At 43.9% G+C, this 16,171-nt stretch overlaps 1 protein-coding gene across 1 annotated transcript; it reads left to right on the top strand.

Moving 5' to 3' along the window:
- The first annotated feature begins 4,077 nt into the window (after positions 1-4,077).
- cry1b (cryptochrome circadian regulator 1b) lies at positions 4,078-16,012 on the top strand. Its single transcript, XM_072694546.1, has 13 exons — positions 4,078-4,799; positions 8,124-8,232; positions 8,634-8,776; positions 9,640-9,824; positions 9,915-10,003; positions 10,827-10,967; positions 11,142-11,453; positions 11,816-11,967; positions 12,762-12,964; positions 13,771-13,863; positions 14,268-14,369; positions 14,567-14,623; positions 14,866-16,012. Exons 1-13 carry the CDS (start codon positions 4,642-4,644, stop codon positions 14,949-14,951), a joined length of 1,830 nt encoding a protein of 609 aa, XP_072550647.1. The 5' UTR covers positions 4,078-4,641; the 3' UTR covers positions 14,952-16,012.
- Positions 16,013-16,171: the final 159 nt, after the last annotated feature.

The raw sequence follows: 16,171 nt of genomic DNA on the forward strand, positions 1-16,171 counted from the left end.
GAACGGACTGCAGAGAAGTCAAGAGAGGCTTGGGCAGGGATGGTCTATACTTCCACTGTAAGTGAATTTGTATGGGGAGGAATATAAGCTGGATCTATATGCTCTAAATCCACTGGCCCACGGAGAGCAGCATATGTTTGCAGAGAAATAGCAGGGATCACATGAACACCTGTCTTGTCCAGAAATGGAGCTGTAGGAAACAAGACACCTGCTCATTAATAATGAATGGCATGCATAATGTAGCACTGCCCTGAATGGGGGATTCATGCCTGTGAAGGTCATTCATGTCTCTTGGATGGAGCTAAAGATCAGAACTAAGTATTCAGATGTTAAGCTGTTGGAGACAGCCTGAAGCGTTAAAAGGCATGCAGTGTTCAGGCTATTATCAGGGTCTTCTGATGGTTTCAGTCTGTGGAGAATGCAGTGTATCATGCAGGAGTGCTCACATCCCAAACTGGACTTGGGAAAGTTTTTTTTTTTTTATCCTATTGAAGATGTTTGTTTGAAGAAGTTTTCAGTGAATTCCACTCAAAAGTAGCTGCTTAGTCGAGCATTAATATGCAACAATGAATGATAATGAACTTAGACAGCCTGCTTAACCTAGTTATTACACTTTCTCATATAATGCATGATTTATTAATGCTTTATGTGCCTTTTCCTTCTTTACATAACATGGGTTGCACACAGGATTCAGTTTTTGATAGTAGTCTGCCATCTAGTGTTCACTGGCATGCCCTACATAGTTACAGCTGCCTTTACAGTGGCTTGTTCATTTGGTTAAAGGATAAAGGATAAAGGTGCACGTATTCGTCACTGTACAGTGTGGACTGTACAGCGAAATGTGTCCTCCACATTTAACCCATCTGGTAGTGAACACACTCACACACACACACACACGTGTTAGGGGCAGTGAGTACACACACACACCCAGAGCGGTGGGCAGCCAACTCCAGCGCCCGGGGAGCAGAGAGGGTAAAGGGCCTTGCTCAAGGGCCCAACAGTGGCAGCTTGCCGAGCCCGGGAATCGAACCCACAACCCTGTTATCGATATCCCGGCGCTCTAACCGCTGAGCCACCACTGCCCCAGTCCACCACTGCCCCAGTTATACGGTTATACAGTGTAAGCATAGGTTAGTAGACATGAAGGCTTAACCAGACTCACCTGGGTTAAACCTGTTGGGTCATTTTTCTGGGTTGTTTCTGGGTAATATTTGTGTAGCCCAGACAGTGGCAGTTCTGGGGGGTAGTGCCCCTCTCAGAACACGCTTGGACCCCCTATGCCCCCCCCCCCCTTTAAAATGGTCTAGAGACTGCCACTGAGCCCAGATGCTGCGTTACTGAATGAGGCACAGCCATAACCCAGCCAATGGATTACTGGTCAGCATTGTGCAATATCTGTAATTATATTGTATATATTTTCAACATCCACTGTGTAAATTTGTGTGTATATTTTTGTTTTTTTAGTTGTGTTATATATTGTATGTTTAAGCACCTTAAGGATTGCTGCTCAATTTCGTTGTACATTGTGCAATGACAATAAAAGTATCGTATCGTATAGTAACAGCACCTAAAGAACTTCTTCAAAATAATTAGCAGCTTGATTTTACCATGCTTTTATACTAAAACTATTAAAACTAATAAACGTGTGTTTTATTTCAAATAAAACAACATTATAAACTCTATATTACTGAGCTGCTAATGTAGGACTGACAGGATCAGCTAATGTTGGCTTGCTAGGAAGTTAGCTAGCCTGTTGTTGTTTACATTGTCCTACTCATTGTCCATCTCTGCTAGTTGCAACCCGTTTTACAATATTTATCCATTCATAGCTGAAAATGTATATAAAACACTAATATCAGTATATCAGATCTGTGTAATAATTGTATTGCAGTTGACTAATATTATGGCCTACCAGCTGAGTTACCTAGGCAGCTTAAAATAAAGGTGGGCAGTGGTGGCTCAGCGGTTAGAGCTCCGGGCTATTGATGACAGGGTTGTGGGTTCGATACCCGGGTACGGCATGCTGCCACTGTTGGGCCCTTGAGCATGGCTCCCCAGGCACTGCAGAGATAGCTGCCCACTGCTCCAAGAATGTGTGCTCATTGTTACTCAGTGTGTGTTCACTACACGAATGGGTTATAGGCGGAGGCCCAAACTCCATGTCCAACACTAATGAGTGAGTAGGGACATGGTTGTCTTTGTCATCTAATCTAGCGTGCTAGCTAGCCAAACGAACTTGGTTAGACTAGACTTTATATAAATTATCAGTTTTAAGTGTGTCGTTATTAAGCAGTATTTCTGTTAAGCATCTTGTTAGACTAATAAATACTTAATTCAATTAAAAAATAAAGACCTTTTTATAATAAAAATAAAAAACATTAGTAGTTAAAAACAACCCAGTGCTGGCTCACAGTAACCATATACTTGGTTAGCTCTCTTATGACCCAGCATTTATGAAACCCTACATGTCTGGGTCAGATTGACCAGTGTGTGTCCTGTTTTTAGTAATCTGGGTTGCTATAAACAGTGCTGGATTTTGGGAAAGACTTAAAATGGGTTGGTTTTAGCCCAGCAGTGTTGAGTGCATCCAGCCAGCTTACAGAGCTTTAATGCAGTAACATACAATTTGCAAACTACACCAATCAGCCATAACATTAGTACCACCTGACTAATACTGAGAGCCGACACAACAGATCTGACCATTCGAGGCACTGACTCCACAAGACCTCTGAAGGCTTCTTGTGGTATCTTGCAGAATCCTTTATGTCCTGTCTTTTTTTTCAATTTTTGGTAAGTACTGACCACTGCATACAAGCAAAACCCCACAAGGAAGACCAGCCCAATGTTTTAGAGAGGCAATCAGAATTTAATGTTTTGGCAAGTCATTGTGCATGTTACAGGTTTCCATGTTTGCAGTTTCTGATTATGAGCAGGACAGTTTCGGAACATTAGGCTTTAAAGGCCTAATTCATTTTGATCAGAAAGGAATTTCAAAACCATGCAGAAACGAAACTACATATTTGTGGGGCCCTCTAGTGGCTTAAGGGCCCCAAGACACCATTGACACCCCTCTTAGAAAAATGGACCTGTTGACAAGTGCTTCATTTAAGATTGTTTTGCATTGCTGATCAATAAACTGAATGGGGATTTTTTTTTGTTTGTTTGTTTGTTTGTTTTAGTGGAAGAAAGGTGGACATGGCTTTAAATTGGTCAAGAGACATAACAGAGGAATGGGAAAGAGAGAGAGACTGTGCTGATCTGGAAGTGAGGTTGCTGTGCTGTATGGGTGAATGCTGATGTTCTGAGTAAAGTTATGTTTTTAATTCTTAAACATTAACAATTTTTAGAGACAATGGTATTACAGCTCATATGAAAAACATTAATTCATGGTGGTTTAATTTCACTGTGGTTCAGAATTCTTGATTTCATTATTGCTATAATCAATGCAACTGAAAAAGAGGGAACCACCACCCCTCTGTAGTTGTTTTACTCAGTGTAAGATAATGAATGGTCGTTATAACCAGTGTATTACCCCTTTATGCCAATGTATACACCCCATATTACTAATAATAATGAAGCACTTAAAATGAACCCTGTGGTAATATCAGTCAGCTGATGTCTTCTGATTTATTAAAAAGCCCTTATGAAAATTATATTTCCCCCACAAAGACAGCGTGTACCCTCTCTGTCCCAACAAACACGAGTCTGAGCATGGCCATCCACCCTCTTACCTTAGTTCATGTGTCCATCCGGGTACTCTATCTCCGTCCAATCAAACTGCAGAATCGACTAACACGCCTAAATAAGCCTGCCTACACGTATTGTTTATTTACGCGCTGATCAGTTAATTATTAAAAGTAAATTATTAAAGTGTCTAATAATTAATATACCTTTGTTTCGTCCATTAAATGAAACGTTACTCAATGCCGTTTGTGGGTGTATTATGTCAGCACACTGTCCACACCATGAAAACGTGACCGCGCGTTGCGTATGTGAGTGATCCGGACCAATCAGCTTCGGCGAGTCGGTGGTGTGGGCGGAGCCAGTGAGGGGCTGAATTAACGCTGACATTCACAAAAGGGCAACTGAGAGCGGCCGGGACGGAGCACGGAGGGTTAGAGACCGGGCTCAGCTGGACGAACCGAACCAAAGCAACCACTTGGAGCCGATTTCGACGACCTCTATATGTTATACGTGCTTATATGGGCTTTTAACGCTGTCTGGTTAAGACGTTTCGTTAACCTAGCTAGCGCTAGCTATCTGCGCGTTACCCTGCGCTGTAGCCTGGCAACCGTTCCTGTGTTTTGAAGAAACGACGAGGAAGACGTTTAGTAGTTTTCACTATTGGATGAAGTTTGGACTTCTGACTTTTATTTTTAAGGGGATTTGGTCTTACAAACATCAACATGGGAAAAGTGTTTCTTGAGCAGGGTTGAATCCGGGTTGAATCCGGGTTGAATCCGAATTGAATCCGAATTGAATCAGGTTGAATCCGGATTGAATCCGGGTTGAATTGAGTCGACCTGTTGACCTTCTGACTGCTTATTAGATACTCCAAATCCAACGCGGGGGATCCTGGTGAATTGTTGCTGTTTTCACAGCCAGCCAATTTACTGCACTGCACAGCGATAACTGGGAGTAATGGTGGTAAACACGGTCCACTGGTTCAGGAAAGGCTTGCGGCTGCATGACAACCCATCACTCCTGGACTCCATGGCGGGGGCGGACACCCTGCGCTGCGTTTACATACTGGACCCCTGGTTTGCAGGCTCGTCCAACGTTGGGATCAATAGATGGAGGTGAGTAAGTTGGTCTCAGCCAGCTAGCACGTGCTCTTCTCTGCCAAATTAGGAAGAGACATAAGGGGAAAGTATGGGGGTTGCAAGGTGTAGAGTAGTGGCTGTAACTGGTGGGGCCAGCATGGCCTGCTACTCTCTGTAATTGTAGATGTGTCACCCCTGGACAAGGCTTGTTGTATCTATCTTAGCAGTCAAGCCTCTGAACAGACTGTTGAGGTTAGGTTATCATACCAAGCTCATACTGTCAAATTGGCCTTGGATCTTGGATTGTGCCTGAGCTTCCTTTATGTGGATGGCAGGGACAGGTCTGCTAAATGTAATTTCCACTGTTTGCCACCTTCAGATGTAGCTGATCAGACAATACATGGGCTTTTGGGGTGACCTAGGCCTCTATTACTAAAGAAACTCCACCACCTCTATCCCAGGTTAACCTTTGGTTGCGGATAGGTGTGTTATTAAGCACATTATGAAAGCACACTTCAATTCTGTGTGACCCAACAGCAGGTCAGTGCACGCTCAGTTGCAAAGACATGTCCTTGTTTAAGAATAGTCTGCCTGCATGATGGTAGATCCTCGTGGGAGGCTTGGCTTGGTAGCTTTGTGATGATGTAACGTCAAGCGTCCCCACATCTCCCGCCTTGGCGCAGGGCGGCCGGATCTGGGTCAGTGTGTCAGCAGAGGCAGTTATCACATTCCCCTGTCAGCTCTGACCTACTTTCCCTCCTCCTCTGAACAGTGCTGCTGCTGCTGCTGTGGCTCTTATGGTAGCCAGAGTTACGAGGCAGCTGTGCTCAAAGACACCACTCCCTCAGAAACTTTGTGCAGAGCACACACACACTGTACTACAGTAGGTCAAGCTTCAGAGTGTCCTATTCAAAGTGCTATCAGGTTCTCCTCACCTGATATGATGGATCCCTGAAGCTACTGTATGAAACAGTGCTGCTGGTTCCTCGAATGTGTGGGCGTAACGGCTTTGTATTGAATGAAATGGGGCGGCCCTCCTGGAAATCTGACAAGTTCATCTCTTTGTGTGGGGTACTGAATCATCTTTGAGTTGTACAGGTTACAAAATCTGGCCTAGATTGGTCCTCCTTTTTTAGGTTGTTCAGGTTAAAGTCATGAGTTAAGGATCTATGAGGTGTACGGCACACCTGAATCCAGAAAGAAGGCCATAGTAATGCGTAACACCCAGTGAGTCATAGTAAATATGCCCTATGCCACTGTGTGTCCTAGCCGAGTCAGGTTAGAGTGGATCAGACGTCTGTGGAAAGGCTTCAGACAGACTGGACTGGATTCTGTCCTGCTGACCCAGTCTCGTTCTGATGCCTCTGATAGGCCGGGAGAGTAACAGCTCCAGCTCAGACAGGATTTAGACCTTATGGGTCTAATTGTGCCCGATATCTGAGTCTAGCTTGAAGGAAAGTCATTCCGGGTCGTTCTACACAGTGAAGGTCACCTCGGAGGTTCACTTGAAATTTGAATCAACATTAATATTAAGTACATAATAATCTTTATGGGGTTTTTTTGGTGGCTTGCCAGAACCATATGCTGACTGTAGTTCACTTTCGTTTGGGGGGATTTGAGAGATTTGTCTCCTAAATTAAGGCAGCTTGTGTGTTAGATGGCTTCAGTCGTTGCATTGTTTTGCAAATGCCACATTGATGTGATTAAACACTTAAACTGCAATCTTAATATTTAGTCACATTTTTTATTATTATTATTATTAAGGTAATACATAATTAATAACTACTCTGGGAGGAATTGAAATCCCACCCATCACATGCAATGTTCCTGACACTGGAAAAGTGAAGACCGACACATGCCTCCTCCGACATGCACACAGCCAGTCATCGGCGCCTTTTCCGAACTGCCGCTGATGCAACGCCACATGGCAACTGTGGCCGTGTACCCAGTTCCGATGCACCAGCCAGCAGACACACTGGCCCCGGCTGCTGATGGCTAGCAGCATGACCAGGAGTTGAACTAGCGATCCTCTGGTCGTAGTGACAGTGCCTTATTCCGCTGGACCACTCTGGTGGTCTTAACCTATTCAGAACCTGTTGCACATTGTGCTGGCGCATTACTAAACCCATCAGATATTTGTTTGAATGACATTAGTCAAGACAAAATGAATCATGTCAAGTCAAGTGGGTTTATTGTCATTTCAACTACATACAGAGTACACAGTGAAACGAAACAACGTTCCTCCCGGACCATGGTGCAACATAGACAGTGCATACAAAACACAAGTGCAACACAAACAAACAAGTGCGGACAGACAACACGGTACAGACAGAGGATAATAAATAATGACTGTAGTGTGCAAGTTGTGCAATGTGCGATAAATAAAGTCCAGTGAGGTAGTAACGTTATCAGTGCAAATGCTTGTGCAAAAAATGCTTCCCATGTTACCTGGGATAAATGGTTGGAAAGAGAGAGAGAGAGAGAGAGAGAGAGAGAGAGAGAGAGAGAGAGAGAGAGAGGGAGAGTGTAAGATATCAGTTCAGGAGTTGAGTTGTGTTGAGGAGTCTGATGGCTTGGGGGAAGAAGCTATTGCAGAGTCTGGTCGTGTTGGACCGGATGCTGCGGTACCTTCTTCCTGATGGCAGGAGGGAGAACAGACTGTGTGAAGGGTGGGTGGAGTCATCCACAATGCTGGTTGCTTTGCGGATGCAGCGGGTGGTGTAAATGTCCATGACGGAGGGGAGAGAGACTCCGATGATCTTCTCAGGTGTCCTCACAATGCGTTGGAGGGACTTGCGGTCAGAGGCTGTGCAGGTCCCAAACCAGGCAGTGATGCAGCTGCTTAGGATGCTCTCTATGGTTCCCCTATAGAAGAGGGTGAGGATGGGTGGAGGGAGACGGGCCTTTCTCAGCTTCCGGAGGGAGTAGAGACGCTGTTGGGCTTTCTTGGCTGTAGAGCTGGTGTTCAGGGACCAGGTGAGGTTCTCCGCTAGGTGGACACCAAGGAACTTGGTGCTCTTAACGATCTCCACAGAGGAGCCGTTGATGTTAAGCGGAGAGTGGTCCGGTCTTGATTTCCTGAAGTCAACCATTTCCTTGGTCTTCTCTACATTCCAGTGAAGGTTGTTGACTGTACACCAGTCTGTCAGCTGCTGCACCTCCTCTCTGTATGCTGACTCGTCGCCTTTGCTGATGAGACCCAGCACAGTTGTATCATCGGCGAACTTTATGATGCTGTTAGAACTGTGTTTCGCAACACAATGTAATATTTTTGGGTCATTTTTATTAGTACATGGAAAAATCTAATGGACAAACATGAGTCCATGAGTGCTAATGTCTTTTGGCCTTCTCCTTTTGCAGGTTTTTACTGCAATGTCTGGAGGACCTGGATGCCAGCCTACGCAAACTCAACTCCCGCTTGTTTGTCATCAGAGGTCAGCCCACTGATGTCTTTCCCAGGCTATTCAAGGTAACTGGAAACGTGTCCATATATTTACAGTTCATTGCTCATTTGAGATCTATGGATATAAGGCACAAAGTTATCATGTTAAATCCTCAAATCTTGTCATGCTGCCTGTCATCTGGGTTAGAGGGGTATAAAGCCCCCCAGCATTGAGCTGTGGAGCAGTGGAGCTATGTTCTGTGGAATGATGGTGCTCCACCAGTACTTTTGGGATAAGTTGTGGTTGAGGTGCGATGGTGATCATCTAACATCCTGACTTCACTAACGCTGACCTTACTTGTCAGTGCTGCAGGATAAACTAGTGAGTGATTGATTCTGTATGAGAAAAGCTGCAGGTCCTTAGCAAAGATGTGTGGGTGGCAGAGACTCTGCCTAATGTTTGACTCCCTCATTCTCTCTCGCCGCAGGAGTGGAAGATCACCCGTCTGTCGTACGAGTATGACTCCGAACCCTTTGGAAAGGAGCGGGACACGGCCATTAAGAAGCTGGCCAGTGAAGCAGGGGTGGAGGTCACCGTCAGAATATCCCACACACTCTACGATCTGGACAAGTAAGCGTGCTTTGCAGTGCCATATGGCTTGACTCACACACTCTGATTTCTGCCAGAGCTGGTGCTGAGCCTGGAGCTTGGTGCTTAATGAATGTGACACAGCAAGGAACAGTGTGTAATATTCATATGACCTTCCCAAAGGTATTGAAGACTCTCATAAAGGGATGGAAGCCACTTAACAATATTGAGTTGCATAATACACAGTAGCTTAGTAGTGTCACTGAAAATATGCACTTCTGAGCTGCTGTGGCACCGGACGTTTTCCTTGGGGGTCCATTAAGTACATCTGTCTATCGATGCATGTAGTAGATGAAGGACAGGAAGACATCAGCTACCGTCCTCTTCTGTTACTGCTTTCAACAAACTGATGGAGGTCCTGAAGCTTCCTTACCAAGCCTCCCAAAGGTCTTCACATAAAGTTTGACTTGAGACATTTAATTTGATCAGTTTATGGTGGCTTACCAGAACTATTTGATTAACAATCACACTTTCTCAAAACATTTATTGCCTAAATGAAGGCAGATTGAGGCACTGGAGGGCCTTGGTAATACAGATGCCTCAGTAATTGCTTAATTATTCTCAAATGCCTCATTGATCTGGGACTATCCAGGAGGTCCTGCAGAGTTGAGACACTGTCAGTGGGTTGTGTCCTCAGTGTGGGGCATTTCACCATGGCTGAATTCTAAAATCAGATTCCACTCATTAGCTCTGTTTAGGTTCCCCTCCGCAAGCAGAATTCCAGCCTGTTTGTAGCCAGTGATGGTCCTTGTTGTCCTTTCCATTGTTCTGCTGCAGAAAGACCTTAACAGGGTTATATGACATAGTGTGTCTCCCTCTCTCTCCCTCTCATGTGTATATATTAGGATCATTGAGCTGAATGGAGGACAGTCTCCGCTCACCTACAAACGGTACCAGACGCTCATCAGCAGAATGGATGCTGTGGAAACCCCAGCAGAGACCATTACTGCTGAGATTATGGGCAGGTGTGCTACACCTATCGGTGATGACCATGATGAGAAGTTTGGTGTGCCCTCACTGGAGGAGCTTGGTAAGACTGTGTGCTGTCTGTGTGGAAAAGCCTGTCTAAGAGTGCTTGTAGTTGGTATTCGATTGTTTGATCTTTGTCATTGTGTTGTAGGCTTTGAGACGGAGGGTCTGTCGTCTGCCGTGTGGCCTGGAGGAGAGACAGAGGCTCTGACTCGTCTGGAGAGACACTTGGAGAGGAAGGTGAGGAGGAGTTTAGACTCAAATAATTCTAGCTTTCAGAGTGTATAACAGCGGGTTTATAGAGACATTAGATCACAATGATCTGTGTTTCACTCAGATTATATAGAGTAGTGTTTTGAGTGCATTGAAAATGCTTAGTAGTCTAAAGCCCCTTTCAGACATGCACTGTAACCTAGAAGTTTGCCCAGAGGTAATGTCTGAATCAGTTGTACTGGACATTACTCAGACTTAATCCTGCCAGCCACCTAGCACAAAGTCTGGGTAATGTCCGAGTAAGGCTGTGTGTGAATAGAGCAGGTCATTTTCTGGAGAATTCACAGTAGGCGTGTTGTTGACAGCATTATCACTGCTATTTCTGCAGTATCCTTTTTTGCATTCTGCCATGCCTCTTTGCCTAAACCACATGGAACAATTTCTGTAGTACACACACAGAATATCTTGCTGTACGCTACATTTGTGAAATGACAACTCCGGTTAATGTCCGGACCTGATTCTCCAGACATTTTCTGAACGGCTTAGGTATGATCAGTTTCTAGCCCCGCCCCTCTTGTTATTGTTGCCAGGTTGTACAGACTCTGTAGCTCTTTGTTTTGATCAGTCTTTGTCAAGTCTTGTGCTCATGTGCCTGTTGTGTACCATATCCCCACGTCTTCAAGGAAGCGCACCTCTAACCATCAGGGTACTAAAGAGGGGTTTGCCCAGGGTGTCGTACAAGCTAGACCTGCCACTTTATCTGAGCATTGGTGTACAGAGAGTTTCAAATCAAGATAATTAGCCTCACTCTGTGTAGCCACTTTATTTTGTTACATCTGATTTTGTGCAGGCATGGGTGGCTAACTTTGAGCGTCCCAGGATGAATGCCAACTCCTTACTGGCCAGCCCCACAGGCCTGAGCCCTTACCTTCGCTTCGGCTGCCTCTCCTGCAGACACTTTTACTTCAAACTCACAGACCTCTACAGAAAGGTGAGTAGAAGAACAGACTCAGGTTCATTTATTATTTGAAGGGTACTTAAAAAAGATGCCGCTGTAGGGCTAATCTTGCTAATGCCTCAGGACACAAGTTGCCAAATTAGACTGTCAGTATTGTTTTAGTAGACAACATCTCAGGCTCTGTCTACGTGCTTCTCTTCATTTCAGGTGAAGAAAAACAGTTTACCTCCACTGTCGCTCTACGGCCAGCTACTGTGGCGAGAGTTTTTCTACACAGCTGCCACCAACAACCCATGCTTTGACAAGATGGAGGGCAATCCAATCTGCGTGCAGATTCCCTGGGACCGGAACCCAGAGGCATTGGCCAAGTGGGCGGAGGGCAGGACGGGCTTCCCCTGGATCGATGCCATCATGACCCAGCTGAGGCAAGAGGGTTGGATTCACCACCTGGCCCGGCATGCTATCGCCTGTTTTCTCACCAGAGGAGACCTGTGGATCAGCTGGGAGGAGGGCATGAAGGTAGAAAGAGATTTATTTGGCATGTTCATGACTATTTGTCAGTAGAGGTTTTGAAGACAGTTAAATTAGCATTATGGAGAATTGGTATTTCCTGCTGTATTTTCCCTAAAGGATACATTTTCTGGACAAGCTGAGAGATATTACACATATGACTGGGGTTACACAGTTCTCTTTGCAAGTTACGTAGTTCAGTTGGAAAAGATAAAGATGCTATACTCTCTATTACATGCAGTAGAGCATCATAATGATTGTGAAGCTGTTATTTTAGGGTAAAAATGCTACACAACGCTGTATTGTGGGAAATTCTATAATTTGATCTCGGTTGTGGGTACTAATCTTGTGTGTATGTGTGTATGATTCAGGTGTTTGAGGAGCTGTTGTTGGATGCAGACTGGAGTGTGAATGCAGGCAGCTGGATGTGGCTCTCCTGTAGTTCGTTTTTCCAGCAGTTCTTCCACTGCTACTGCCCAGTGGGTTTTGGCCGCCGCACCGACCCCAATGGAGACTACATACGGTAGCAGCTCTCTACCAGCATTATTACCTTATTTACACCATATTTTCAAATGTTTGTGGACACCCCTTCTAATGACTTCATTCAGCTACTTAAGTTGGACCAATTGCTGACACACATGTGCAAGCTTTTCATATGCACACACACAACTTGCCTAGTCCCCTTGGAGAGGTCTTAGACTAGATCCTAATGAATGTGAACCTAATAGCACCATGCCTAATGCCAGACATGGGCTAGAAGGGTATAAAGCCCCCAGCATTGAGCTGTGGAGCAGTGTTCTCTGAAATTATCCAACGCTTTTGGGATGAGATGGGCAGTTAGGGATGAGGTGGGGTGGTGATCATCCAACATCCTGACCTCATCCTAACGCTCTTGTTGTTGAATGCAATCAAATCTCACAGCAATGCACCAAAATCTAGTAGAAAACATTCCCTGGACAGTAGAGACACTCCAACATAAGTCTTGTTTTAATGTCCTTGATTTTAGAAGAAACAGTCAAGGAGCAGGTGTCCCAATACTTTTGTCCATATAGTGTATGTTTAACTGTGTTTGTGAAGACTATATTTCCCAAAAGCACCTTAGTAAAAAGATGGTTTGTTAAATGGTCAAGCGAGCATCACACTGAGCACCCTCTTAATACAAAGATGTTTTTGGGAAACTGGGCCCTGATTGGTTGTATTTACCATTAGCCATTAGTCACTTTGCATTAGCTATGTTTGAAATCTGTGGTTCATAACTTAATGAAAGTGCAGAGCAAGATGTTAATATTCATCTGATCTTTGTTCCCCTGTTTACAGTCGATACCTACCCGTATTGAGGGGCTTTCCTGCCAAATACATTTATGATCCTTGGAACGCACCAGAGGGTGTGCAGAAGCTCGCCAAGTGCATCATCGGGGTGCACTACCCCAAGCCCATGGTCAACCATGCTGAGGCCAGCAGAATAAACATTGAGCGCATGAAACAGATCTACCAGCAGCTGTCCTGCTACAGGGGGCTTGGTAAGCATCAAGCATATAGTTGAACAGTTAAACATAAGTAACAAAGTCATATTAAGAGTTAAAGGCATTATAATCTATATCAGTTCATTTACACTCTTACAAATAAAGGCGCCACTAAAGGTTCTTTGTGAGTGATGCCATAGAAGAACCACTTGTGGTTTTATAAAGAACCATTTTGGTAAAAGTGATTTATGTTTGAAGAACATTTAAGTAGGACTAGGACTCTCTGGAGCAGATAAATTGCCTGGTGTGGGCTAGAAGGGTATAAAGTCTGTTACCTGGAATAACAGTGCTCCAGCCAATACTTCTGGGACGAGTTTGGGATGAGGTGTGGTGGTGATCATCCAACATCCTGACCTCACTAACGCTGTCACTAATTGCAATGAAATTCTCACTGCAATGTTTAAAATAAAGTAAAAAGCCTTCTTCCCTGGCCAGTAGAGATATGTACTCCAAAACAAACAGGATAAACCCTTGATACCCTTGATTTCAGAAAAAAATGTTCATGAGCAGGTGTCCCAATACTTGTGTCAGTATAGTGTATGTTTAACTTTAACTGTATGTATATAAGACTAGTTTCTTAAGCACCTTAGCACAAAGATACTCCGATATGGAAGTTGCTTAGGGACGTAGCCGCATGCATAGCGCATAGCATGTAGCGCATACATACTGGAATAACTTCAAGTGTGAACTGAGCACCTCGAAGTTGACCTTCATCTGCATAAATAGAACATGTTATGGATCTAATTTTGACATTGTTTTTCATCATAAATCTTATTTTAATCATAAACCTTTCTTTATCCCAGGGCTTCTGGCTACTGTGCCGTCTAACTCCAGTGGCAACTGCGATGGTGGAGGAGCAGGTTCTGGAGACCGTGCACAGGAGAGCAGTGCTGCAGGTACTTTCACTGCTCAAAGCTGTTCCTCCACCACTACACAGGGAGGTGAATGATGTCACTGAGGGGGGTTATAAAATAGCAGACTGCTAGATTGTGTTTAGTTGCAGTAAAAGAGCTCAAGCCTGGGTTCTGAATGGAATTGACCTGCGATCTGCAGGGATCATCATAAACCAGTCAACTTCAAAAACCCATTAAAATCTGAATCCTCCGCAGCTGCTCAGACATTCTGACTCCGCACGCTTGTGTGTTCCTTCCATATCCTGCATTCATGAAGCGTGAATGACGTAGTGTGAATGAGCAAGCCAGACATGGTGCTGTTTAGCTGAAAGGAGTTTGTTGTGTCTATTTAAACTGGTTCATATCCTGTCTGGCTTTAAGTGTGTTTGTCTCCCCCTGTCTTCCAGGACACTTGACCCCAGCCAACCCTGGAGAAGATTTGTCAGCAAGTACACGGTCTTGTTCCCATAGTGACCAACAACCTGGCACTAGTGCCCAGCCACACATAGGTGAGTACCGAAGCTGCTCTGTATAGTTTATGCACAGTAGAACAAGGGGTTGTTTGCTATTTTTATTTATTTTAATAATAATAATAATAATAAATATTTAATTTGTCATCCATGACAGCAGCAGCATTAAACTGTCCAACCGAGAACTAGCAAGGAGAAGATGAGACTGAATCACTGCTATTTCTCTCCTATTAAAGGTTTCTCAGGACCTGCTAGAGCTGGATCTTACAGACAAGACTCCAAGCAAACACGAGGTGAGCCAAACACTGCAAACACAATGTCCAAATGTTTGTGGACACCCCTTCTAATAATGAATGCAAGTGGGCATACACACACAGCTTGTCTAGTTCCTGTAGAGAAGTAAAAACCATGCATAGCCGTGTCCATATAGTGTGCTTCCCAACACTTATAAGCTGGAATGATCTTGTTGCATAAATTAGCTTGTTGCATATTACTGTATGTATTTATTTAATTTTATTTATCTGTCTTTTTTCAGGGAGAGGAACAGGCGCTATGAAGCGACACAGTGAGGACCCAGCGTCAAGCAATGGGTGCAAGATTCAGAGACAGAACAGTAACTAGTCACCCTTACAGAGATGTCTCCTTGCCCATCTCTCCTCAGGCCAGCAACCGGACACGACTGAAGTTCCTTAAAAGTACCCCTCAATCTTTCTTGCTCCCATCACTTCGTCCACCTCAAAGTTTCTCCTCTATGCTAGGCCATAGTGCTGTTCCACATGTAGTGCTTATTAAGCTTATGCTTTGGTACATGTGACATGGAAACTAAACCAGTTCATAAGCTGTGCACAGTGACCTACTGTGTGTATTTACAGCACTGTAAGTATGTACAGTGTTTGATTCGTGTTTGTTTCAACTGTCCAAGACGATGTCTGTTTGTGTTTGCAAGGTTTATGGATCGTTCAGCAGCTCATGTTGGCATTCATGCACTCCGATATTTCATGCATATTTGTCTCCTTGTTTGTATGCAAATCTGAGAGTTCTGCATACGCCGTCTTTTTTCATGTTTCTGTATCTGCCCCATTTATGAGAGTCCTGTTTTGAGTGTAAAAATAGCACAATGAGGTAGAGCTCAAATTTTCCAACTGGAAAAGTAAATGGTGGTCATGTGCCAAGTCAGCAGGGTTTTATTCAAGTCGCATTTGAATACGAAGCTATAATGCAAATTTATAAAAATGGCAAAATTTCTGACAATTTGATGTTAAACTTGAATTTCTAAAAATCTGAAACTCAAAGCTGACGTTTTGTGTAATGTTTTATGCGCTCATTAGAATTAGAACTGAATCATGTGACGAAAGTGACCCCACTCCTTATTTTTATACAAAGCAAAGATGATGTTTATCAAAGAAGTGCATGGCTTAAGAGCCCATTATAGTCGGTTTTTGTACAACTACAGGGACAGTACAGCCTGCTGTGTGTGTGTATATATATATATAAATATAAATATGCATGTACTGTAAGTACTGCAGTCAGCATACCTCTGTATATATGACTTTTCTTTCTTGCTTAGTTACAGACCTACTGTTATTTTTTTATATGGAAAGCGATACCAGTTTGTTTTTGGATTATTGGTATGTGCTCTTTATAAATCTCCATTAAATCATAAACATTAGACCTGTTGTTCAGTCGCTGTGAGGCTCTTTTTTTAAAATGTTGAAAGCCATGTTCGTTGAAATGTGGGGAGCTGATCATAAATGAATGATTGGTGTCACCTTTGAACACCACAATGGCTTCAGTGATTAGATTTGACTTGGATTAGATTTGTCTCTTGCCATTGGCTGCAA

The sequence above is a fragment of the Salminus brasiliensis genome, chromosome 13 (assembly GCF_030463535.1).
Source record: "Salminus brasiliensis chromosome 13, fSalBra1.hap2, whole genome shotgun sequence".
NCBI classification, from domain to species: domain Eukaryota; kingdom Metazoa; phylum Chordata; class Actinopteri; order Characiformes; family Bryconidae; genus Salminus; species Salminus brasiliensis.

Bases quoted from the DNA above. Each gene is read 5' to 3' on its own strand.
- cry1b (XM_072694546.1), top strand. From the start codon at position 4,642: ATGGTGGTAAACACGGTCCACTGGTTCAGGAAAGGCTTGCGGCTGCAT. The intron at 4,800-8,123 runs GTGAGTAAGTTG...CTCCTTTTGCAG, and splicing joins GTTGGGATCAATAGATGGAG to GTTTTTACTGCAATGTCTGG. The intron at 11,454-11,815 runs GTAGAAAGAGAT...TGTATGATTCAG, and splicing joins GCTGGGAGGAGGGCATGAAG to GTGTTTGAGGAGCTGTTGTT.